This window comes from Nomascus leucogenys, chromosome 15 (assembly GCF_006542625.1).
Source record: "Nomascus leucogenys isolate Asia chromosome 15, Asia_NLE_v1, whole genome shotgun sequence".
In the NCBI taxonomy this organism is placed as follows: Eukaryota; Metazoa; Chordata; class Mammalia; order Primates; family Hylobatidae; genus Nomascus; species Nomascus leucogenys.
Window position 1 is genome coordinate 73,254,861 of NC_044395.1, and position 27,766 is coordinate 73,282,626.

Consider the following 27,766-nt stretch of genomic DNA (forward strand, 5'->3'; position numbering starts at 1 on the left):
TTAGTATTTGTTCAAGCGTTTTAATGTGGAGAGAAAAGGGATGGACAAAATCACTTATGTCAAGAGTCTGTTCTTTTCATAGGCCAAGGTGAGACCTAGTTAAGAAGAGGATTCAGAGGAGCCTGGCTCGGGTTTGGTTAAGAAAACATTAGCATATACCTGGGGTGGAATTTCTAGGTCATAGGGTAGGTATGTATGATAGTTTTAGTAGATACTATCAAACAGTTTTGCAAAGTGGTTGTACCAATGTATATACTCTCAGCAGGGAATGAGAGCTCCCCTTGCTCCACATCCTTGTCAGCACTTGATAGTCTCAGCTTTGTTTTGTTTTGTTGATGTTGCTATTTTTACAGGTGTACAGTGGTCTCTCATTATGGTTTTAATTTGCATTTACCTGATAATGATTTTGCATAACTTTTCACTTGCTTATTTAGATATTCTTCTGTATGAAGTCTCTGTTGAAGTCTTTTGCCCATACTTTTATTGTGTTGTCTTCTCCTACTCTTTGGCTCCCTTTTTCACTCTCTAATGATGTCTTTGGATAAACAGAAGTACCTTTTATTTTAAGAGACAGTGTCTCTAATAAAAGCCTGGGAATGCAGTGGCAGAATCATAATGTACAGAAGCCTCAAACTTTTGGCTTCAAGCAATCTTCCCACTTCAGCATCCAAAGTTAGCAGGGATTACAGGAAGATGCCACTGCACCCGGCCAGAAGTATTTATTTTAATAAAGCTAAATTTGCCAATACTTTCTGTATTAGTTCTCACACTGCTATGAAGAAATACCTGAGACTGGATAATTTATAAAGGAAAGCGATTTAATCGAATCACAGTTCCACATTGCCAGGGAGGCCCCAGGAAATTTACAATCATGGTGGAAAGCACCTCTTCACAGGGCAGCAGGACAGAGTAAGTGCAAGTAGGGGAAATGCCAGACGCTTATAAAACCATCAGGTCTGTGAGACTCACTCATTATCACAAAAACAGCATGAGGGAAACTGTCTCCATGATTCAATTACCTCCACCAGGTCCCACCCATGATACATGGGGACTATGGAGATTACAGTTCAGGGTGAGATTTGGGTGGGGACATGGAGCCAAACAATTTCACTTTCTTTTATTGCTGTTGATGTTTGTATCCTGTTTATGAAATCTTTTCCTACTCCAAGGTCATGTAGATGTTCTCTCTTACCTTCTAGAACTGTGCTGTCCAAATACAGTAGCCACTGTTTCATATTTGAGATGTAGCTAGTGTGAATGAGGAACTGAATTTTTAATTTTTAAAATTTTAATTAAATTTAAAAACTGAAGCAGTGTAAAATGGTTTTCTATTAAACACAACTTTATTTGATAGGGTTACATTTCACTTTAACCATTAAAAATGTATTATCTGAACAGAGACATACTATATGTGTAAAACATGCATCAGATTCTGAAGACTTAGTATGAATGAAATAATATAAAACATCTCATTAATAATTCTTGGCTCAGTGCAGTGGCTCATGCCAAATGATGTTGCATAACTTTTCACATGCTTATTTAGATATTCTTCTGTAAGAAGTCTCTGTCGAAGTCTTTTGCCCATGCTTTTATTGTGTTATTAGCCCTTTTGTCATTGATCTGTAATCTGTATAGATTCTGGATATAAGTCCTTCGTCAGATATATGCACTTTGAGAGGCTGAGGAAGAGGATTGCTTGAGTCCAGGAGTTCAAGACCAGCCTGGGCAACATAAGGAGACCCTGTCTCTATAGAAACTAAAAAAATTAGCCAGACATGTTGACACATGCTCATAGTCCCATCTACTCAGCAGGTGTGAGGATCACTTAAAACCAGGAGGTCGAGGTTCAGTGAGCCACGATTGCACCACTGCACTCCAGCCTGGGCAAGAGACCAATACTGGTCACAAACAAATAAACAAATAAATAAAACAAGTTGAAATGATAAGATTTTTGAAATTGGGGGTAAATATATTAAAATTAATTTTATTTTGTAAACATTTTTGACGTAGCTATTAGAAAATTTTTAATTACATGCATGGCTTGTATTATATTTCTATTGGACAACACTGTTACAGATGCCTTATTATTTTTCCTTTCACAGTCATATCTATGATGAAACTAGGATAGATTTTTGGGTATTCTGTGAGGTAAGGTGAAGGTTTACTTTCTTCCATGTTGTTATCCAATCAATTAAGCAGCATTTATTAAAAAGGCCATTCTTCAGCCAGGCACAGTGGCTCACACCTGTAATCCCAGCACTTTGGGAGGCTGAGGCAGGCAGATCACCTGAGGTCAGCAGTTTGAGACCAGCCTGACCAACATGGAGACATCCCGTCTCTAATAAAAATACAAAAAAAAAAATTAGCCAGGTGTGGTGGCACATGCCTGTAATCCCAGCTATTTGGGAGGCTGAGGGAAGAGAATCGCTTGAACTCGGGAGACTGAGGTTGCAGTGAGCTGAGATCGTGCCATTGCACTCCAGCATGGGCAACAAGAGCGAAACTCTGTCTCAAACACACACACACACACACACACACACACACACACAAAACATTCTTCTCCTCCCACTGTATTACAGTGACAGTTTTGTTATAAATTAGGCAGTCTGTTTTGGGGCCTTCTCTTCTGTTTCACTGGCTGGTTTGTCTGACCTTGTTCCTGAATCACATTGTTTTCATTATGTGGTTTTATAATTGTCATAGTCTAGAGTAAATCCTTCACTTTGTTCTTCTTCAACATTGTCTTAGTATTCTTGGCCTTTGCATTGCCATGTGACTTACGGAATGAATTCATCAATTTCTACAACATTTGCTGGGAATTTGAATGGAATTGTATTGAATCTATAGATAAATTTGGAGAGAATTAACATCTTTGCAATACAGTAGTTTCCCCCTTTTCTGCAGGGGGTATGTTCCAAGACCCCCAGTGGATACCTGAAACCATGGATAATACTGTATTAGTGCATTCTCACACTGCTATAAATATACTACCCAAGACTGGGTAACTTATAAAGGAAAAAGGTTTAATTGACTCACAGTTCCACATGGCTGGGGGAGGCCTTAGGAAACTTATAATTGTGGCAGAAGGGGAGGCAGGCACATCTTACATGGTGGCAGGCAAGAGAAAGCATGTGTGAGAAGCAAAGCGGGAAGAGCCCCTTATATAACCATCAGATCTCGTGAGAATTCATTATCATGAGAACAGCATGGGAGAGACCACCCCCATAATCCAATCACTTCCCTCTCTCAATATGGGATTACAGGTCCTTCCTTTGACACTTGGAGATTAGAATTGGAAATGAGATTTGGGAGGGAACACAGAGCCAAACCATATCATTGTATTTACTACTACATTTTTTTATTGTACATACATACCTATGATAAAATTTAACTTATAAATTACCACAGTAAGGAATTAACAACTAATGATAGAATCATTATAACAATATACTGTAATAAAAGTTGTATGCCTGTGACCTAGCTCTCACAAAGTATGTTACTGTAGTGTACTCACCTATTTTTTTACCACAGTCAACTGTGGATAACTGAAACTGAGGAAAGTGAAACTGTGAACATGGGGTACTACTGTAGCAAGTCTTCAAATCCATGGACATGACACATCCCTTAGCTTACTGAGGTCTTCAATTTTTCTTAATGTTTTATAGTTGTAGTGACCGTGTACAATTTTCATTAGATATTTTCCCAGGCATGTGGGGTTTTTTAAATGCAGATTTAGATGATATGGTTTTTAATTGATTAAAGACATTTGATAGCTTTAGAATACTGACTCTTCCCATCTAAGAACACCCTATAGCCCTCTATTTAGTCAGATTTTTAAAAATTATTTACGTTTTATAGTATTGTTGATAAAGGTATTTTGCGTTTCTGAAGGTTTATTTCTAGACAGTCATTTTTCTTGCTTATAATACACAAAAGAAAAATATTTGTAAGTATAGAGCTTTTCACAAATTGAACACATACATGTAACAGGAGCTAGATGAAGACATAACATTACCAGAACCCCAAAAGTCCTCTGTTTCTTTCAGTCATTGATCCCACATGGCTACCGTCTACCACAAAGATAACCACTGATTTCTAACAGTATTCATTAGGTAAATGTAACCTTTTCTTTCAACATTTTTTTTTGAGATTTATCCTCATTGTTTCTTGTGGTCATATTATTCTCCTGGTAAACTATATTTCATTGTGGGAATATACAGTGATTTATCTGTCAGTTCTGTGATTGACTATATGGTCATTTAGGTAGGAAAACAATTGAATTCATCTACTCTACCAAACTCTAATTTTTTATTGAGGTATAATTTACATGCAATAAAATTTACCCTTTTAAAATGTGCAGTTCCATGTGTTTTTACAATTGTGTATAGCAATGGAACTGCTTCCAAAATCAAAATAGACATATTTTCACCATCCTAAGTGGTCTTCTCATGCCTCTTTAGAATCAATCCCTTTTCCATATTCCCAGTCCCAGGAAAACACTGATTTGTTTTCTGTCTCAATAGTGTTGCCTTTCCTAGAATGTCATATAAATGGAATCATACAGTATGTTGTCTTTTGTGTCTGGCTTCTTTCACTTAGCATAATGCTTTTGAGAGTTATGCATGTTGTTGCACATTTCAGTAATCCATTCCTTTTTATTGCTAGTAGGATTTCATTGTATGGATGCACCAACATTTGTTTATCCGTTTACCAGTTGATAGACATGAGATGGGGTTTAGTTTTTGAACGCAAATAAAGCTTCTATGAACATTAATGTACAGGTCTCTGTGTAGAGACATGTTTTCATTTGCCTTAGCCAAGTTCCTAGCTATGGGGTTGTTTGGTCATTTGGTAAGTGCATGTTGAATTTTATTTTTAAACTTGTCAAATTCTTTTCCACAGTGACATGCCATACAACTATGCACAAGAGTGTCAGTTACTGTACATCCATGCTAACACTTGACATTGTCAGACTCAAATTCTAGCCATCCTAATGCCTATAGTAGTATCTCATTGCAATTTTAATTTGCATTTCCCTAGTGACTAATGATGTTGAGCTTCTTTTTTTTTTTTTTTTTTTTGAGCTTCTTTTAATGTATGAATTTTTTATTTGTATATTTTTTGGTAAAGTAGCTTTCAAATCTTTTGCCCATTTTTAAATTGTGTTGTTTCTTAGTATTGAGTTTTAAGAGTTCTACATATAAATAAATCCTTTATCAGATATATGTTTGCAACATTCTCTCCTAGTCAGTAGATTGTTGTTTCATTTTCATTACAGTATTTTTCAAAGAGCAGAACTTTTTAATATGATGAAGTCAAATTTATTGATTTTTTTCTTCTATAATTTGAGTTATAGTTAAGATATCTTTGCTAAACTCGAAGTCACTAAGAATTCCTCATATGTTTTCTCCCAAAAGTTTTATAGTTTCTAGATTTTTGGCTTCAGCCTTTAATCTGATTCTAGATAATTTTTTTACATTGCAATGAATGCAAGATTCTAGTTAATTTTTTATAGTGGATATAAGTCATGGGTTTTGTTGTTGTTGTTGTTGTTGTTGTTGTTGTTGTTTGCCCAGAGGTATCTAATTGCTTCAGTACCACTTGTTTGAAAGACTATTCTTTCCCTGTTTAGTTACTTTGACACCTTTATGTGTAATCAATTGACCATACATGTGTAGGTCTATCTCTGTACTCTCTAATCTGTTCCATTGATCTATACAATTATCTTTACACTAAAAGCACACTTTCTTGATTATTGCAGCTTTAGAGTAAGCCTTTCTTTTTCTTGTCTTGTCTTTGAAACAGAGCCTCACTGTTGCCCAAGCTGGAGTGCAGTGGCTTAATCATAGCTCACTACAGCCTCCAACTCCTGGGCTCAAGTGATCCTTCTGCCTCAGCCTCCTGAGTAGCTGGGACTGCAGGCACACAGCAGCATGCCTGGCTAATTAAAAAACATTTTTTTTTTAATAGAGACAAGGTCTCACTATGTTGTCCAGGCTAGTCTTGAACTCTTGAGCTCAAGTGATCCTCCTGCCTTGGCTTCCCAAAGTGCTGGGATTATAGGTGTGAGCCACCATGCCCAGCTAGAATAAGTCTTGAAAACAGGTAGGGGAAGTCTTACAACTTTGTTTTTCTTAAAAATTAATATGGCTGTTCTAGGTCTTTTGTGTTTTCATATAAATTTTAGAATTAGCTTATCAGTTTCTACAAAAGAAGCCTACTGGAATTTTGCTTGTTATCTATAGATCAATTTGGGATAAACTGACACCTGTTTGGTCTTTCAATCCATGAAAATGGTATATCTCTCAATTTATTTAAGTTTCTTTCACTTTAATTTAGAATTTTTTTTTAGTTTTCAGTGTGTGGATTTTTCACACATATTAAATTTATCTTTTAAGTATTTCATGTTTTTGTTGCCATTGTAAATATAATTGCTTCCTTGATTTTGCTTTTAAATTGTTCCTTATTAATATGTAGAAGCAAATTAACTTTATATTGACCTTACTAAACTTGCTTATTATTGTAATAGCTTTTAAATAGAATTTTAGCAACATAATCATGTCGTCTGCCAATAAAGACAGCCTGACATCTTCCTTTCCAGTTTGTATACCTTTTTTTCCATTCTCTTCCTTATTGCACTGCCTAGGACCACCTATACAGTGCTGAATAGAAGTGGTGATAGTGTACACCATTGTCTTTTTCCCAATATGAGAGAGATTGTATTTCACCATTGAGTATAATGTTTGCTGCAGATTTCTTTTGTCAGTCCTTTATTAGATCAATAAAATTTCCTTCTATTCCTAGCTTGCTATGAGTTTTAATCATGAGTAATGATAAATGTAAGCAAATGCTTTTTCTGCATCTGTTGGATAATCATATGCTTTTGTTACTTTAGTCAGTGTGTGCTAAATGACATAATTTTATATGTAACTTTTTTGTATTTTTTACTTGATAAATCATAGTTTTATATGTGTTTGGGATACATGTGATATTTTGATGCATATATGTAATGTGTCATGATCAATCAGAGTAGTTGAAATATCAATTACTTCAAACATTCATCTCTTCTTTGTCTTAGGAAACTTTCAATTCTTCTCTTCTAGCTATTTTAAAATTTAGTATAAATCATTGTTAACTATAATTTTCCTGTTGTACTATCAAATATTATAACTTATTTCCTCTACTAATCGTATTTTGTACCCATTACCCAACTTCACTTTAGCCTTCCCTCCCCACTTCTGCTTCCCTGGTAACCACCATTCTACTCTCTATCTCCATGAGATCCACTTTTTCATTTTTAGCTCCTGTATAAGTGATAACATGTGATATTTGTCTTTCTGTGCCTGGTTTATTTCACTTAACATAATGACCTTCAGTTTCATCCATGTTGATGCAAATGACAAGATTTTATTTTTTATGGCTGAATAATATTCCATTGTATATATATATATATATATGTACCACATTATCTTTATTCATTCATCCATTTATGGACACTTAGGTTGATGCTGTATCTTGGCTATTCTGCTGCAATAAACGTGGGAATGTAGATGTCTCTTCAATATACTGATTTCCTTTCTTTGCGTTATATACTCAGCAGTAGGCCTGCTAGATCATATGGTAGTTTTGTTTTTAGTTTTTTGAGAAACTGCCACACTGTTTTTCATAATGGTTTTACTACTTTATATTCCCACCAACAGTGTATAAGTAAATGTTCCCCTTTCTCCACATCCTTGCCAGCATTTTTGATTTTTTGTTCTTTTTGATAATAGCCATTCTAACTGGGGTGAGATGGTATCTCATTGTGGTTTGGATTTGCATTTCCCTGATGATTAGTGATGTTGAGTATTTTTTCATACACTTGTTGCCCACTTGTATGTCTTCTTTTAATAAATATCTGTTCAGGCCTTTTGCCCATTTTTTATTTTAATTATTTGGTTTTTTGTACTGAGTTGTTTGAGTTTCTTATACATTCTGGTTATTAATCCCTTTTTAGATGGATAGTTTGCAAACATTCTCTCTCATTCTTTAGGTTGTGTCTTCATTTTGTTGTTTCTTTTGCTGTACATAGGCTCTTTTGCTTGATATAATCTCAATTGCCTATTTTTGCTTTTGTTACCTGTGCTTTTGAGGTCTTTCCCAGAAAAATCTTTGCCCAGACCAATGTCCTATAGCACTTCTCCAATGTTTTTGTCTAGTAGCTTCATAGTTTCAGGCCTTAAATTCAAGTCTTTAATTCACTTTGAGTTTATTTTTGTATATGGTGAACGATGGAATCTAGTTTCATTCTTCTGCACATGAATATTGAGTTTTCCCAGCACTATTTATTTAAGAAACTATCCATTCCCCAATGTATGTTCTTGGCATCTTTGTTAAAATGAGTTGACTTGTAAGTGTGTGGACTTATTTCTGGGTTCTCTATTCTGTTCCATTGGTCTATGTATCTGTTTTTATGCCAGTATCATGCTTTTGGTTACTATAGCTTTGTAATATAACTTGAAATCAAGTAATATGATGCCTCCAGGTTTGTTCTTTTTGCTTGGGAATACTTTAGCTATTTGGGGTCTTTTGTGGTTCTGTACAAATTTTAGGATTTTTTTTATATTTCTGTGAAGAATGTCATTGGTATTTTGATAGGGGTTGCATTGAATCTGTAGATGGCTTTCTACAGTATAGACATTTTAACAATATTGTTCCAATTCATGAGGATGAGACTTCTTTCCATGTTTTGGGTGTCCTCTTCAATTTCTTTCATCAGTGTTTTATAGTTTTTCTTGTAGAGATCTTTCACTTCTTTGGTTAAATTTATTCCTAGGTATTTTTTTATTTGTTTGTAGCTATTGTAATGGGATTGCTTTCTTGATTTTGTATCCCACAAATTTACTAAGTTTATCAGTTCTGAAAGGGTTTTTGTGCAGAGTCTCTCAGTTTTTCTAAACACAAAATCATGTCATCTGCAAATAAGGATTATTTGACCCCTTCTTTTCCAGTTTGGATGCCACTTATTTCTTTCTCTTGCCTAACTGCTCTGGCTAGGACTATTTAGATATTTGAATGTTAAATCATTATTGTGTTCCTGAAATAAACCCAGCTTGGTCATAATGTACTACCTTTTTATGTATCACTGTATTGAATTTACTAATTATTTTTCAGAGTTTCACACCTGTGTTTACAAATGATGTTGGCCTAAAATTTTTCTTTCTTTTTTTTTTGGTTGGTGTTGTTGGGTTTTTTTTATTATTATTATTTTATTTTGAGACAGAGTCTTGCTCTGTTGCCCAGGCTGGAGTGCAGTGGCACAATCTTGACTCACTGCAACCTCCACCTCTGGGGTTCAGGAGATTCTCCTGCCTTAGCCTCTAGAGTAGCTGGCGCATGCCACTACACTGGCCAATTTTTGTATTTTTCTTAGAGACAGCATTTCACCGTGTTAGCCAGGCTGGTCTCAAACTTCTGACCTGCCTTGGCCTGATCCACCTGCCTCGGCCTCCCAAGGTGCTGGGATTACAGGCATGAGGCACCATGCCTGGCCAAATTTTTCTTTCTATCTTTATATTTGTTAGCTTCTTACAGTATGCTTAAATCATTGATTTTAAACCTTTCTTCTGTTCTAATATAAGCAAGGTAAAGCCATACATTTCCCTCTGGGCACTGCTTTAGCTGAATCCTACAAATTCTAATATGTTGTGTTTTCATTCCATTCAAATTGTTTTTAATTTTCTTTGTAGTCTGGGTGACAGAGTGAGACTGTCTCAAAAATACATTGTTTTAATTTTCTTTGTGATTTCTTTTTTTGATCTATGGGTTATTTAGAAGTGTGTTATTTAATTCTCAAATATTTTGTGGATATTCCAGAGTATCTTTCAGTTATTAATTTCTAATTTCTACTTTAATTCTCTGTGGTCAGAGAACATGATTTTTATTATTTCAATCTCCTTAGAACTTTATCAAGATTGTTTTAAAGCCAAGGATATCGTCTAACTCAGGAAATGTTTCCTGTGCACTTTCAAATAATCTGTTGCTATTTGGTGAAGTGTTCTATGATGTGAAATAGGTCAAGTTGTTTAATAGTGTGTACAAGTCACATACTCTTACTTTTGTGTACTTATTCTATCAATTTCCAAGAGAAAAGAGTTAATACCCGTTAGCTATAATTTTTGAATTGTCTATTTTTCTTTAAAGTGTGGTCAATTTTTGCTTCATGTATTTTGGAGCTCTGTAATTAATTAATATTTAATTAAGCATGTCTATATTTTGTTTCTTTAATGTAATCAAGTGCACACATATTTGAAACTGTTTCATTTTCTTGATAGGTTTACCTTTTATTATGGAATGTCCCTCTTTATCTTTGTTAATATTCCTGGTCCACAAATTACTTTGATACAGCCACATGATCTTTCTTATTGATTTGAGTTATCACACTCTAGTTTTTCTAAACTTTTACTGTTAATTTCTCTTTATCTTTAAAATGAATTTATTATAGACAATATATAGCAAGTTCTTGCTTTTTTGAAATCCAGTCTGACAATATCTTCTTTTTAATTGCAATGCTTCAACTGTGTATATTTAGTGGAAATGTTGACAGTAATTGTTTCAATCCATGAACTTGAGATGTCTTTTGATTTCTTTGTGTCTTCTTCAATTTCTTTTATTGATGTTTTATGATTTTCAATGTATAGGTCTTTCACCTCCTTGGTTAAATTTATTCCTAGGTGGGTTTTTTTTGAAGTTATTATAAATGAGATTTTTTTCATTCTTTTTCAGATAGTTTGTTGTTTGTGTATAGAAATGCTCCTAATTTTCCTATGTTAATTTTGTATACTGCAACTTTACTGATTTATTATAATAGTTTTTTTGGTGGAGTTCTTGAGCATATTTATAATAGCTGTTTCAAAATTCTCATCTGCTAATTCCATCATATCTGTCATTTCTGGGTCTGCTTTTATTGATGAATTTTTCTCTTGATTATCAGACTTGTCCTGCTTCGGCTGCCAGACTTTGAATGTTACATTGTAGCATGTCTATATTTTGTTTCTTTAATTAAGGAATTAAATAGGAAGTAAAGAATATTTGGCAGGCAATAAAGAATATTTGGCAGGCAGTAGGGTAACTTGCAGATCACTTATTTTCCTTTCAAGGCTTGCTTTTAAGCTTTGTTCCGGTGAATCTATAATAACCTTTACTCTAGGGCTAATTCATTCCCTGTGATTTTTCTGTGGTCTCTATCAATGCCATAAATTTTTGTTCTACCCTGGCTAGGTAGAACTTAAACATCTCCCAGTCCTGTAGAAGCTTTCAAGATTGTTTAGCCTACAACTTCCCAGCAGCTATTTGCCCAACCTCATAGAGTTTCTCTCTATGCATCTACAGTTTACTGTAAGCAATAGACTCAAGGGGATTTCTATGCTTTGGTGTGAATTTCTTCTTTGCATAGCTCCCTCTTGTCCAATACTCTGCCCCACATATTCCAGCTGTCTCAGCCTGCCCAAACTCTCATCTGTCTTTTCAAATCAATGAATCTGTTATGCTTTATTTAGTTTCTTCTTACCTGTACTGTGATCTGGAAAGACCCTGTAGGCAGAAAGCTACTGTGATTATAGGACTTTCCTCATTTGCTTCTGTTCTTGCCTTTATCACAGTTCTGCACTGCCTGTTGTCCAATGCCTGAAAATAGATGCTTCATGTATTTTGTCTTAATTTTCTTTTTTTTTTTTTTTTTTTTGAGACGGAGTCTGGCACTCTCGCCTGGGCTGGAGTGCAGTGGTGCCATCTCAGCTCACTGCAAGCTTCACCTCCCAAGTTCACGCCATTCTCCTGCCTCAGCCTCCCGAGTAGCTGGGACTACAGGCGCCTGCCACCACGCCCGGCTAATTTTTTGTATTTTTAGTAGAGACGGGGTTTCACCAGATTAGCCAGGATGGTCTCGATCTCCTGACCTTGTGATCCGCCACCTCAGCCTCCCAAAGTGCTGGGATTACAGGCATGAGCCACTGCGCCCGGCTTGTCTTAATTTTCAGTGCTTTGTGTTGGGAGATGAATTCCAGAATCAGTCATTCTAACACAGCCAGAGTGGAACAATGCTGCAAAGTCTTTAAGATTTTACAAATGAAAACTGTACTAGGCCGGGTACAGTGGCTCACACCTGTAATCCCAGCACTTTGGGAGGCCGAGGCAAGTGGATTACCTGAGATCAGGAGTCGAAACCGGCCTGGCCAACAAGGCAAAACCCCATCTCTATTAAAAATACAAAAATTAGCCAGGCATGTTGGTGGGCGCCTGTAATCCCAGCTACTCAGGAGGCTGAGGCATGAGAATCACTTGAACCTGGGAGGCGGAGGTTGCAGTTTGCCCAGATCATGCCACTACACTCCAGTCTGAGTGACAGAGCGAGACTCCATCTCAAAAAAAAAAAAAAAAAAGTACTAGAATAGTTGGTTCTGTGATGGAGAGGGTAACAAGAAAAAGAGTCAGTGGCAACTATATAACTTCTTTCTTGCCAGAAGTGTAAGAAATGTCTTGCCTTTGGAAGCATTTTCTCCTCAATTTCAAAAGAAATTTCAACGGAAATATTTATTTTTTGAAAGTTAGAAGAAGTTTCAACTTTAGTTTTATATTTCTTCCATAAACAAAGCCTAACTAGGCAGTTTTCTAATGTTGCGGTATTGTTATTTTAGATCAGTGATGATGACCACGTGGTTCCTGCTGCTCTTGCTGCTACCAACAATAAGAACATTTACTTAGGCACTGCTAATATACCAGGCATTGTGCTAGGCACTTTACACTGATTATCTTCACCCTTCCACAACAATTCTGCAAGTTAGAAATCATGATCCTGAGAAACTCAAGGAGGTAAAATGATTTCCTCAAGGTCATATGCTAAGAAGTGAACACTCAGTCATTAAATTACTCAGTGGTCATTTAGTGGCTAGAAGTGGGAAACAATCTCAGCTCATCAATAACCATGCTTCCTCCCATTATTATACTGCTCTCTGATTCTATCTTTACCTGAGCTTTCCATATGGCAAATTAAACCAGAAAACAGCAAACCTCCTCCCCAGAGAGACTGTATTATTATATAGATGTTTTGCATTATTTTGCTTTGAATAACAACGTATGTAAATGTGCTCCTGGAGGCTAAAATACCCTTATTTTGTCAAACTTGGCCTCTCTCACTAGGGTGAATAGTTGAAAATTTTAAGGAGGAAAAGGCAGGCTGGAGAGAAAGTTAGTTGACTTGGAGGTGCTTCTCCTTTCCCCCAACCCAACACCTATTTCTATTCAGACGTAAGCAGCCACAGCAAAATAAAGATTAGTAAATTTCCTATCGTGGAGTCCTAGCTGGTCCTGATATTCAGTAATCAGAGTGGGTTAATCCAGCTATTACTCATTAACTCTGCATCATGTTCATGTGTAGGGGCAGATGTTCTTGCTGAGAAGAATAAAAGCCTCCTGTGGCACCTGGAAGACCTTATCGCACATGGTCCCCGGCCAGATCACAGAGCGATTCTAGTTAACGTGGGCACTTTGCTGCCTCTAACCATCTACCTCTTGTTCAGAGATTGGCATATCTCCTCCACTTCGGCTCTCCCTTGGGCCCTGTATTGTTGAGCCATCCCTATCTTAAACTGCCTTTCCTGGCATTTGAATCACCACTTCGATGATGTGATAATATCTGCAAGTTGGGAAAATAAAAATGGCATTTGTTTAGCCATAATTAATGAAATATTTATGTTGCATGAGACTATGTGATAAAACCTTAGGCTTAGAGTCCTTTTGCTTCTGATTACATTTGGGATTTTTTTTTCTATGACCAGACATTCTGACGCCAGCTCTTTTACACTGAGCAGATGTCATGTAGTAAAAATGGGTGCCAGATGCTGTGAGCCGCAGAAGGGCGATTTGTTTAAGAGCTGGCTCCAACTTTTTTGCATTCAATTACTCTGCAGAACAAACCTTACACAAGCATTTAGGTAACTCAACTAACTTTAGACATGCATTTTAATAATAGATTTTATCTCTGAATGCATTCTGAGCAACACACCATATAAATGGTGTTTAAGGAATTAATTGATTTCTGCATAATACCTTGGTTTTTTCTTTTTTTTTTTTTTAATGTGAAAAGAGAGCTGCAAAGCTCTTGGCAGGGACCCAAAAATGTAATTAACGTAGAGGGCCAAATTTTCAGTTGCCCTTAGGTACTGTTGCCTCATGCTCACGGCAGGTGCAGTGAGGGGAGGGCAGGGAGGAAGGGAATGAGAGTAAGGGGGGAGGAGGAAGCAGCAGCTTTGGTTCATAAAGCAGGAAATGAAGCTAGCAGTTCATTGAGTTTTTCTGTTCCCATTTCAGACTCCAAGAACTTTCCCCTCAGAGCACAGGTAACAGAGGCTTCCTCTTCTGCCTCTTCAACCTCCTCCTCCTCTGCAGATGAAGAATTTGATCCCCAGCTTTCCTTGCAGTTAAAGGTAACAACACTTGACCAGCCAAAGTGGGCCTTGGTGGGGCTGCTTACCATCCAGATTTCAGAACCAATGTGGGCTCCAGCTGCAGTGGTTTCCTTAGGAGGATAATGTTTCATTGCATCTGACAGGGTGCTCTCTTTATCTTGAACACCCAAAGAATTATCTTCTTAAAGAAAAACTTTTTTTTCTTTCTCAGATGCAAATTGGGGAGAAAAAAAAAGACATATTTACTTGAAACCATTTGGTGACAGCAGCTCTTAAAGTGGGTTTAATATGTGGTCCAACAAGCAAACCATCGAAAACATTACAACAAGCAGATGCATATTTCCCTGGGGGAAGCACAGCTTCATTTAAGAAGCACTAGAGGCAGATTGCATGGAAAATGTTATGTTTATCCTAATCAGAAATATGAAATGAACCATGCAGTTGCATCTAGACATGGATACTCCAAAGATCTCTGCTGTGGAAGGGACAAGCCCCGTGCCAGCTGGGGAGATGGTAGACTTCTTTTCTCAATGAACATTAATGTTTTTGGAGAACTCTTTAAACAACTCTCATATCCATAGATTAAAAAACACAAACATTGTATATGTTTATAAATGTGTCCGTATGTCACATACACAGAGACAGACGTCCCATAACCAAAGCCCACCATTGTTTTCTTTATCCCCTGAAGCTGGAGCATTTTCACTGAGATGGTAGAGTACTTGGTGGGGTGGGGGTTGGCAGGGGTTATTGAATGGTTGGGCCTAAAATGCTTCCCGGGTAGAAAGAGAATCAGTTCACTGCTCTGGTAGTGTTTATTTTTTGGAGTAGTGAGGATCTGGGGAGGGAGGAGGAGAACCAAATTTATTTACTTACACTCAACTTTTCCATATCTGGCATTAGGAGATTTGACATCATCTCAAGTCACTCTGGGGTTCCAACTCCCCATGGCCCAACTTGGAGCAAGGCAGGAGGGGTCTGGGAGGTGTGGTATGGGAAGGGGAGGAGAGAAGAAGGGAGAGGGAGGGAGAAAAGAGAGAGACAGAGAGTTGAGGGAGAAAGATGTATGAATTTCTCATTTCTAACAATGGTGTCCCTGATTAATTCAGTATTCAACACAAATGAATTCTGTGTGTGTTGTGTTGATTTCTGCGGTTTTCTTACTGCCCCTCTCATCCCCTTGAATGACCCTGAGTTAATTCTATATTCAAATTAGGTAGAGATCCCAGCATCAGCCATCTTGACACTCATGGAGAATAAAAGAATAGAAAGGCCCAAACATATTGAAATAGCAAGACGGTGGTATCTAGGACCAGTCTCACAAATAGCTCCGTGTTCTCCTGCTGGCCCAGAACACAGCCTGCCATCACATCAGCTTGCAAGGTGGTAAAGCATGCCTGCTTCACCTGGCTTCTGACCTGGCCCACTCTTACACGAAGGGAAGCTGGCAAGAAAATTTCTTTTTTCCAAGCTCTCGAGGGCTCACACTGAAGGAATGAGAGGAGGTTTTCATCCTCTGGTTTCTTTGTCTCTTCTGTCCCATGCAGGTGTGTCCTCAGCCAGGTGGCACGGAGCCCATGGCAGCTCAAATGAACCTTTGCACAGGAAACTGGAGGCAGGATGTGTCCTCTTGGCCTCTTCCCTTTGCTTCACCCTTGTTCCCCACTGCCTCTCCTCCCACACCACCATCCAGATCTAAGGGTCTAAGGCAGGAAGAGACACAGCAGCTTGTCTTTGATTCTGCCAAGTTTCTGCATCTTTTCTTCCACAGCCCTTAGCGTCTTTCCCTCTCTGCATCATCACCATCAGTGAGGATATAAGAACTGTGCCTTGTATATGTAAGGCTGTGTGAGTGTTTATTAATGAAGCATCCTTCTTTTCTGTATCAGCAACTTTTTAATAAAAGGCAATAAATGACTTTCTTTCCTCCTCTAGGTTCTGTTTTGCTGACTTGATAAAGCAGTCAGAGTTTGATAGCTTTGCTGCTGGGAAGCGCTAAGACCACATGATGCTGTTGAGGCAATTCCCCCCACCTTTTGCCTGGGAATTGCATTCAGTGGTCTTCATTTAGGGGGAACATTGGCATTTCTTTTTCATAGTCCCACTTTAGAGTAGGTCCTTTTGTGTCTAAATGGTATTTGGCACAAGGAAAGGCAGTATAGACCAAATGAAATGTGGATACTACATTCAGGCTACCTGTGCCTAACTCCTGGCTCTGCCTAGTAATAATTGCATCATCTTGTATAAGTTAATTTCCTCTCTGAGTTTTTACTTCCTTACCCATAAAGTAAGTGCAATTTGAGGAATAAATGGGATGATACATGTGAAATAATTAGTATAGTATCTGGCATATAGCATTTGGTAAATGAGAGGATTTATTACATAGGTTAGTGTAATGGAAGCTCAAGGGGCACTTGTTAATAAATGAACTGACTCCATATAGACTAAGTTAGACAATCTCTGGATGACAGTTACCATTGATCCCCACTACCTCTTCCCTAGAGCCTTTCCAGAAAGATCCTAGCTGTCCCATGAAGAATCCCCTATGCAAAAGGTCTGGAATCCCCATTCAGAGTGATTGACAGTCAATCTGGTAGTCATCTCATGGAAACACAGATGATATGATATGGAATAAGTTGAGTTCTGAGAGTAAAATTTTCTTCCAAGGATGAAGAAGATCTTTAGGATTTCAGGTCCTAAGGAAAATTCCAGAAGAATAGCCTGTAGGCACCAAGCTAGCTACAACAATTCTTAAATTTCATATTTATTTATTCCAGCATTAAAAAGAAATGTCTAACATGCTCTAATCCTCATCCTAGTATACAGAAAGTTGACGTGTATGCTCAGAGAAGGCAAACAGAGTAAAAACAGCCCAATTTGAACATTTATTTTGTAGATACAGAATGTCTGTGTGTATGTGTGTGTATGTATAATATATACTCCTACACACAAAAATCATAATAGATTTTAGTAAAAAATGATGATCATGCTAATTCAAAATATAATAATATAGGAATGCTATAAAAATCATGCTATTAGTATTTACTGAGTGTTCATCCCATGTCTCTTTCAGGTATTCTACAAAAGGCTTAGCCTTATTATTTCATTTAGTCCTTAGTGTATCCCTACAAAGTAGGCACTAAATTCTTCTCATTACTCTAAAGAGAGCACTGAAGTTCAGAATGTTGTGTGACATTCTGAAGCTCACACAGCTCAGCTGGGATTGGATGCCAGCTTTGCCTGTCTTGTGGGCCCAGTGCTCAACCATTAGTCTCTGCTATTTCTCCCATTTTTAAGTGTCTCCTGAACTTTCCAGTATGTGGAATTAACCACACCATCACTTCTTTTTTCTCTTGTGTCTAAAACCTGGAAGTGATACTATCAAGATCTAGACTTCTACTTTATATGCATCAATTTAAATTTTTTTTTAACAAGCACAGGTACACACACAACCCAGTGACAGTAATGCTATAATTGTATAAACAAAGTGAGGTTGGGAAGAGAAGCAATCTCATGCTTCCCTCAAGCCAAAAAACACTTTCATTGGAATGATACATTTCTCCATTTCCAGGTTTAATTAGCCACTGTAGACTCAACCTAAGCACTATTTAAAGTTGTTAACTGGTTTTCATGTAGTGAGAGAGAGCATGTGTGTGTATGTCTGTCTACTTGCCTGCCTGTCTCTCTCTCCCAAGCCCCTCATCCCTGGGCCATATCATAGCACCTCTGTAAAGTATAATTCTTGTACCATTCCTTCTCTCAGCTGAACCCAGGCAGTATTCTATTATAGCAATTCCCAGCTACAGACCTACACATACACTCCCTCCCAATACACACATAGCAGCTTCCCAATCCAGAACCTACTAGCGAAATGTGGCTACTTAAATTTACATTTAAATTCATTAAAATTGAAGAAAATTTAAAATTCAATTTCTAATCCACACTCACTTCAAGTGTCCACTAGCCACATGGGGCTAGTGGCTTCCATATTTTAGACAGCACAGCCATAGGTTATTTCTATCATTGCAGAGAGTTCTACCGGATCTCATTATTTTAGAAGGTAAACAGTGGCTAGGAATCATTAGTTGGAGACGGCAGAGGCCTGTAATGATATTTTGTAAATTTCAACCCCATTTTTCTCCGACATAATTTTTTTCTCTATTGGTTTTCATAGGAGAAGAAGACACTTAGAAGAAGAAAGAAGCTAGAAAAAGCAATGAAGCAGTTGGTTAAGCAAGAAGAATTGAAAAGACTCTATAAGGCTCAGGTCAGTAAATAAACTGGAGATGAGTGAGTGGGCCTGGGTCCAGGATCCTGGGACTCTGGATGGGAAAGAGGTTTGAGAGTCTGCATTGTATTAGGGAAAGCAAGCTGGAGAAAGGTCAGTCTTTTTCTCTGAGGGACCGGATTTGTGGCCATTTTAAAGAGGCTCTGGCTTAGTCTCAGTAGGACTCTGGGTCCTGGAGAGCCCCCGTGTTAATCCGGCCTATTCTCAGCCACCCCTCCATCTGCAGACATGTGAGTCTGGAACAAGAGCCAACGCATGGCCTTGGGAGTCATCCCTGACTGCCACATAGCAGTGACCTTAGTTTTGTGTTCTGTGAGGACACAAACCTTCCACCAGCTCCCTGACAGTGTCTTTACTAAACTGACAGCTATTAAGGGCTGTCTCTATTTCAAGATTAGTTGAAATCATAAGTATCTAGCATTCCAGTACAGATTTCCTGGCCTGATTGCTTACTTCGAACACTTCCGCCCAAGTTGCTCAGCCGCAACTCCATCACAGACAGGAAAATGAAGCAGAAATTCAAGGCATCCTCCATCTCTCTGAGGAACCCAAGCCTAGTCTTGAACGAGAGTGGGGTTTTAGGATACACGGACTTAGAATGACCACTCATGTTAATCCAGTATACCCTCACATCCCTTTCTCCATTTATTCCCTTTATCTGGCTAATAATCCTACACACTATTTCTGACCAGAGTGATGTCACTCAATCCACTCTCTTTTACCCTTCCCCGTGGCTGACTTGGGAGCCACCTCTTTCACCTAGTGAATGGGGAAAAGTCACTTCTATCTACTTGCAACCTCTAAAACAGTTTTCCTTGAAACACTGCCACTTTTCCTTCCAAGAACAAGACAAGTCTTGTGATATCGATTGACAAACTAGGCAATGCCTCTTCCTTGTATTTTCATCCCAGATGGTTGTGATGAGAGAGGAATTACAATGGCCTTTTGAGTCCTGCTGGCACCCATAGCAGCCCTTTTTAATCTCTGAGACCTTCATCCTTAGTTGTTTTTTGTTTTTTTTTGGTTTTTTTGAGACAGAGTCTTGCTGTGTCACCCAGGCTGAAGTGCAGTGGTATGATCTCAGTTCACTGCAACCTCCACCTCCTAGGTTCAAGCAATTCTCTTGCCTCAGCCTCCCGAGTAGCTGGGATTACAGATGCCCACCACCATGCCCAGCTAATTTTTGTGTTTTTAGTAGAGACGGGTTTTCACCATGTTGGCCAGGCTAGTCTCAAACTCCTGAGCTCAAGTGATCCTCCCACCTGAGCTTCCCAAAATGCTGAGATTACTGGTGTGAGCCACCATGCCTAGCCTCATTCTTAGTTTCTAAAGAATGACCACTGTATTCGTCTGCTTGGGCTGCCATAACAAAGTACCATGGACCGGATGGCTTAAACAACAGAAACTTATTTTCCTCACGTTGTGAAGCCGAGAAGTCCAAGATCAAGGTGCTGGCAGGTTTGGCACCTGGTAAGGCCTCTCTTCTTGGCTTGTAGACAGCTGCCTTCTTCATGTGTCCTCACATGGTCTTTCTGTGAGTTCACGTGAGCAGAGAAAAATATTTTTGGTGTCTTTTCCTCTTACAAGGACATCAGCCGCATTGGATTAGGGCCCCAGCCCTCTGACTTCATTTCACCTTGATTACCTCCTTAAAGGTCCTATCTCCAAATATAGTCATATTGGGGGTTAGGGCTTCAACATATGCATTTGGGGTGGGACACAATTTAGTCTCTAAGAACCAGATAGCTGTAAATGTACAGTGATCAGTAATAAAGCCATTTAGGTGCTTCCTTTCTTTAGCAATTCTACAGCATGCCAGCAAGAGATGGATTTATAAAGATATCATTGTCTTTAAGGGAGAGACGGGAAGAGGGCATGAAATTACAAATAGTTTTAAGTAGACTTTCCATCTATTTCAGATTTTATGTTGGGACTTAAGCACTCATGGCTGGGACAAGAAGAGCCCAGTGGCTGTGCAGGCCCCACCCCTCCCTGCTTGGGTCCTTTTCCAGGGTTGGAGGGGCCTCGGCTGCTGTACTTGTGATTCCAGGGGAGATTTAGAAAGACGTGGGGTTAAGGAAGAAGGGGAGTGAGACAGAGTAAAGTAAAACAGAGGAGGAACACAGGCATTCTGCCTGCCCAAACAACTGAAAGTTCCTTGAATATACCTGTTCTGCCAGGTGCAAAGTCTGTTCTGCCAAGGGATGTGCCTTTTGACAGCATGGTATTTGAAAGCAGAGAAAATGGATGGGGATGAACAAAATTTATATAGGAATGGCTTTTCTCTAACTTTCCTTTCTAATATACACAAGAGATTAATAGTTAGTAAGGAAAGTAAATACATAAATGCAAACACAGTCATGACCCCAGACCTTAATATGTGTCTATAATGAACCTAAGGAGAGTATGATGTCATCCCCTAATGAGTTAAACATCTTGTGTCTCGCCTTAATAACCTGCTAGTAACAAAGCCACAGTACACTTCCACAATGAAGGAACGCTGGGCATCTGTCCATGGTGCAATGAAAGAACAGGTACAATTTGTAGCTAAGGACAAGAGCAGGACAATCTAAAACAGGAGCATGAAACCCGGGAGCTGGCCTAGTTCTCTTGCTCCAGATTGACTCCTTGGGAGGTATAGGCTGGTTCTTCTTGGGGAAAATAGATTATGCAAGTACTGCGTTTACCCCTGGACCCCCTACCCTACTCTGAACAGTGGCTGCAGCTCCAATCATTATGCCACAGCCATAGTCAGAGGCTGTGGGCTCCAAGGAGTCCAGGAGCCATGGTGACTGCTCACTCACCCAACAGCCTCTATCTTGGAGGACATCTGTGATTGGCCTTGTCTAAGGGGACTGTTTTAATGTCTACTTAGGGGCCAATTGAACATACACACAGATTCCTTGCTTTATGTTGCATGCTAAGGAAGGGAAACATCAGGGTATAGTTGTCTGGGAATTCAGAGGTCCTTGCCTAGTTATTCAAGGCAAGATCATCACAAGTGAAAGGGCCTCTTTCTCCTGGAAAGTAAGTGACAGAATCGGCCCCTCTTGGGACTCTATGTGGAAAGTCCTTGTGTGACATCTGATCCTGGTGTTGCAGGCCATCCAGAGGCAGCTGGAGGAGATGGAGGAGCGGCAGAGGGCTTCTGAGATCCAGGGTGTGAGGTTGGAGAAGGCGTTGCGAGGAGAAGCAGGTACGGCATCCCAGCAGATCCGGAGCAGTGGGCATGGTCTGAGAATAGTGCTAGTCTAACCATCTGAGGAAAACAGACCTTGTCACCTGCTGGGGATTTGTCAGCATGGACATATGGTGCTAAATCCACAACTGCCGCACACTTTAAACATCAAACTATTGCTTCTAGGCCTTTTGGGCAAGATCAAATGTAAAAATCAAACTAGTGGCTCACTTTGAAATTCCCAGGAGCATTGGTCAGCCCATGGGCCTTGTAACTGGGCTTCTGTTCAGCCCCACCTCTCCACTGGCTAACACGAATGTTCTTTGCAATTCAGGGATTAAGATAAATTCAGGAGAAATATGTGGGTATTGGAGCAGTGTTGGTAGTAATTCAAAACCCAGAGTGAGAGTCAATGTCCTGGTTTTTCCTTTACTACCTGTATGACCTTGGGCCAGTCACGTTATAAACCTTTATACTTTTTCATTTTCTCATCTAAAATGGGGACAATAGTGGTTTTCTCCTTTATAGAACTGATATAAGGATTAAAGAAGAAATTATATTTGATGCTTAAGTTAACACATTGCCTGGCCCAAGGTAAAGCAATAAGTGGTAATAGCTTCAGATTCTTAGATTCAAACAGAACTCATCTGGTGAAGACCTACTATGCATTAGACATTAAAATACTGGGTCCGTAACAATGAGTATGATGCAGTTTCTACCTTGAGAAGTTTATGGTCCATTGAGAGACACACATAGGTAAAGAGGTAAGCCACAATACAGTATGACAAATGCTGTGATAGAAACAAACATTAGGGTACAACGTGAACAGAACCAAGAGGTTCCTAACTGATCTTGGAGTGAGGGGAGCCATCAAGCAAGGCTTCTGGGAAGGGGTGATCTATAAGATGAGAACCAGAGGAGGAACAAGAGTTAACCAGTGAAGAGGAGATTGTTCTGGCAGAAGGAACAGCAGCTGTAAAGGTCAAATGTGGAAAGATATGAAATATCTTCACAAATGAGCTAGTGAAGGGTTTTCAGGTAAGGAATGGCTTAAAGAAACCTATGTTTTCGGAAATCTTCCAGTAGGGGTGTGGCTCATGAATTGGGAGGCCCTAAGAATTTGTTGGGGGTATTGTCTCTTTAGTTTTATAATGTGATGTCTTCAGCCTTCAGCATTTGGGATATAAAAGGTGAAAAACTGAGCACTGAAATAATGTGCAATAATATAAACAACAGGTTACTTGTTACTTAACAAGTGAAACATTAGGATTTCAATTCTTTAAAAGTCCAGTTACATGACAGCGATGACACTAGCAGGTGCAGACCCAGATTTCCTGAGGCCTGGAGTTCATGCGAAGTCATGCATGTAAAATTGTGAGGGCTGCTTCCAGAACCTTGCAAGGACCCATCCAAGTAAGGGGTCCTGAGGTTTCAGTTTCATTCACTGCATGGTTAATTTAGCACTAGATTTCAGGGAAATGCTAGAGTTGGACTTTACCTCTTCTGTGCTTCAGTTTTCTTGTTGGTAAATTGGGAGTGCTAATAATACTTGTTACTTGTATTTGCGCTGAGGATTAGCTAAAACAATTTATGTAATATCCATAGCCGGTGCCTGGCATGGAGCAGATGATTAATCAATACCTGTTGGTTTTTTTTACTAAAATGCACAGGATTTCCTTGCAAAGATGACCCAAATTTCCTCATTAGAAATAGACTTATTACAAATACAAAGCGTTTCTTGCTGCCTGGACTGAGAGTCACTGTCCGTCTCTACAGCTGCTGTGGGACTTTTGGTAGAATGAACTGCCCTTGTTTGGTGCTTGGTCATATTCCCAGTCCAGAAGGCTCTGGTCCTTGTCTTTCACAATCTGCTGATCTCAGTGAGAGCGTTAGAAAGGAAAAGGAAAAACCAGAAAAGCCAGGGTATGCTTCAGCTTGCCGCCAGCAACACAGGCCAAGAGGTGGCATGGTGGGAAGTGGGGAGCTGTGGGCGCCAACAAGCCCTGTGTTCAAATTCTGTTCCACTCCACTTAGGCTGAATAGTCCTGGGAAAATCACTTAACCTCTCTGGCCCTAGATTTTTTATCTGAAAAATGAAGATAATAATCCCCATATTATCAGGTCATTTTGAGAATTAGGAGTGTTGATAGGCAAAGTCTCTACCGGAGTATTGCCTACGTTGTAGGCGTTTAGTAAACACTACTCATATCATTTTACAAAATATTACTAAATATCCACACACATCTTCTTTTAAAGAATTTGTCTAATTTTTACTGCTTGAAATTTAAATGATAGAAAGAAAAATTGTAAAGCATCTTCTGAAAATCTTCCTCATCCCCAAATATGAAAAAAAAAAAAGAAAGAAAAGAAAAGAGAGAGCTATTCTGAGTTATAGCAAAAGAAATCTGGCCAGCTTGTGATGTTTCAGAGGTGTGCCAAGCCAGCCAGAAGATGGATTCCATTCATTCCCTTTATATCCTTGGTAATTTAATTCCCCTGTTAAGTTTATGGGCCTTTTTCCCTTGATTGTCCTTGTGTGGGTGACAGATGCAGATCAACAAGGGGCTGGAGACTAAAAGAGTCAAGTCAGGAGAGTGGCCTCAAAAGCAACCAGATAGAAGTTTTGCAGACCAGCCACCAAAATTAATATACTCTAACTTGTAATAACATTTGTGCAATAATAATATTCCTTGGTGGTTTAATATTCTCTATTCAGTTCCTTTAAGAGATTGCCCTGTTGCTTAATGAATGACCAATGCTTATTAGGTTAAGTTGTATTTGAGCTGGCCTGTGCTGCTCCAGTTCAAGTGATTTAATGGGAATTATTTAATAGGTATTATTAGGATAATTAGAAAATGATCACAGTTAGGCAATAATATTGAGCTATAAAGGTTGTGAATAACCAAATTTAGAGACAGACCTGAAAACATGAGTAGTCTGCGACAGTTATGCAAGGCTCCTCTGATAATTATGTAGGCAGCCTGAAAGGGGCTTTTGTTCTGGGAGTTATTCATTAGGCGGGCATTGAATTAGAGGAACATGCGGGGGTGCGGGATGGAGGGCAATGATGGCTGATGAGCAAAATGAGGCTTTGATGAGCTCCTCATTGTCGTGACAACAATTCCTGCTTTCTTTTTTTCCAGCAGTCAGAAATAAGCTCTCCCGCCCCCGGGAAGGGTTTTTCCCCATTTTGTCAAGGAAAGGGAAACAAAGGAAAACAAAAATCTAATAATCCACCCCAGATGACAAATCATTATGTTTTGCAGGACGTGGAGAGAGAGAGAGACAGAGAGAGAGAGAGAGAGAGAGAGAGTGTGTGTGTGTGTGTGTGTGTGTGAGTGATGTCTTTGACAGAGGGAAGAGAGTCCCCTCTTGGTCCTAGCTGCCCAGGTGAAGGACCAGGATATGCAGTAACCTGATTCCTGGGGGCCCTACCACCTTCTGGAAAGAGGCCAAGCCCAGCTCTGCAGCCACTTAGACTCTTCTTGGTTGAGGCACTGTTTGTTACCTACTGGCTTGTTGCTTGTCAATATGATGATCAGTGTTACATACTAGGGGCATGGAATACCCCAATCTAGCAAGAGACCACCATTCAAATTTAAATGGTCTGAGGCCGGGTGCGGTGGCTCACGCTTGTGATCCCAGCACTTTGGGAGGCCGAGGCGGGCGGATCACGAGGTCAGGAGATCGAGACCACGGTGAAACCCCGTCTCTACTAAAAATACAAAAAAATCAGCCGGGCGTGGTGGCGGGCGCCTGTAGTTCCAGCTACTCGGAGAGGCTGAGGCAGGAGAATGGCGTGAACCCAGGAGGCGGAGCTTGCAGTGAGCCGAGATTGCGCCACTGCACTCCAGCCTGGGAGACAGCGCGAGACTCCGTCTCAAAAAAAAAAAAAAAAAAAAAAAAAAAAAAAAAAAAAAAAAAAAATTTAAATGGTCTGGATAACACAATCTGGGCTTTCTTTCAATACCTGGAATCTGATGAAAACTGAGTAACTTCGAAGGAGAAAGGATTTCTCCCCAGGGGAGGTCAGTGAGAATAATTATTCCCTTATAGCTTTACCAGCTTTGGGGAAGATTTACCAGCTAGTCGTCTGCATGGAGCTGCTTGCCTTTTTTGGAGCCAGATGGTTTCTTCTTCCCGGAGACTGAGGGGTTTACCAAGAAAAATTAGGATGCACCAGGTGCCAGCAGGTGGCAGCAGGAGCACACATTATGTGAGAAATGCTAGCGAAAGCCTCCCCAGGACCAGGGAAGTAGCTGGGCTTACACTCTGTGGTTTTCACTGCTGCTGAGGACCTGAGGAATAAAAATTCCTGGATAATGTACAGTGAGGTGTCCTGGACAGAGCACAGGCATTAGAGTCAGACACTCCTGAGTTTGAATCCCAATGTAGTCCTTATACAATTATTTACTTTTCTGCCAAATTTTCTCGTCTGTAAAATTGAATGAATAATACCAACCTCACGGGGGTGGTATGAAGAAAAGATTAAGTGAAATAATGTTAGCAAAACACCCAAAAAAGGGCCTGAAATGAAATAGGTATTCAAAAATATTCCTTCTCTTTTCTTTTATATCCCTATTATTATAAAACACATCCAGCTTTGAAGTCTTATTACTCCTGGCCATTATCTATAAGGTTGGTGTTCTTTTCTAGCAATATCTCATTATATTATGTGACAAAATAATATCTGTGTTTCTGTGTTCATGGCTACCTGCATTTAGAGAGACTCCTTTAGAATCACAGAAGATCTCAACCCTTGCCCTGCTCTGCTGACTTATGAATGCACAGCAACCAGCCATGGTTGGTCAATGACTTCTCAAATTGTATTTATTTGTTTGTTCATCCATTCACATTCATTTGTAACTATACTCCCTACAAGAGATTTAAGTTGGTTTCTATAAATATTGGTAATACATGAATTTTGCATGCCTGGTCCAAACAAGGATCTCAATGAGGACTCATTGTTATCGCTCCCACACCCCCGCCACCACCGCCCCCAAAAAACAGTAATGCAATAAAAGCTGTTCAACAAAGATAGCAGACTATGGGTTTTGAGGCATGCCTCTCTGACACTGCCACAATTTGGGAATGGGTTTTAGGAAGTAGATAGTCTTTTTTTTTATGGCAGTTTTTATTTTTTTATTTTTATTTTTTATTTTTTTCTTTTTTTATTATTATACTTTAAGTTTTAGGGTACATGTGCAGGTTTGTTACATATGTATCCATGTGCCATGTTGGTGTGCTGCACCCATTAACTTGTCCTTTAGAATTAGGTATATCTCCTAATGCTGTCCCTCCCTCCTCCCCCCACCCCACAACAGTCCCCGAAGTGTGATGTTCCCCTTCCTGTGCCCATGTATTCTCATTGTTCAATTCCCACCTATGGGTGAGAACATGCAGTGTTTGGTTTTTTGTCCTTGTGATAGTTTACTGAGAATGATAGTTTCCAGTTTCATCCATGTCCCTACAAAGGACATGAACTCATCATTTTTTATGGCTGCATAGTATTCCATGGTGTATACGTGCCACATTTTCTTAATCCAGTCTATCGTTGTTGGACATTTGGGTTGGTTCCAAGTCTTTGCTATCGTGAATAGTGCCGCAATAAACATACGTGTGCAGGTGTCTTCATAGCAGCATGATTTATAGTCCTTTGGGTATATACCCAGTAATGGGATGGCTGGGTCAAATGGTATTTCTAGTTCTAGATCCCTGAGGAATCGCCACACTGACTTCCACAATGGTTGAACTAGTTTACAGTCCCACCAACAGTGTAAAAGTGTTCCTATTTCTCCACATCCTCTCCAGCACCTGTTGTTTCCTGACTTTTTAATGATGGCCATTCTAACTGGT

The 27,766-nt window shown here is 39.2% G+C and overlaps 1 protein-coding gene across 1 annotated transcript in view; it reads left to right on the forward strand.

The window, feature by feature from the left end:
- MICALCL (MICAL C-terminal like) overlaps positions 1 to 27,766 on the forward strand; it is an 85,348-nt gene that overhangs the window by 32,144 nt on the left and 25,438 nt on the right. Inside the window, exons 7-9 of the mRNA XM_030794546.1 lie at positions 14,347 to 14,462; positions 18,619 to 18,711; positions 21,835 to 21,928. Coding sequence (XP_030650406.1) covers positions 14,347 to 14,462; positions 18,619 to 18,711; positions 21,835 to 21,928 — 303 coding nt within the window. The remainder of the gene's footprint in view (positions 1 to 14,346; positions 14,463 to 18,618; positions 18,712 to 21,834; positions 21,929 to 27,766) is intronic.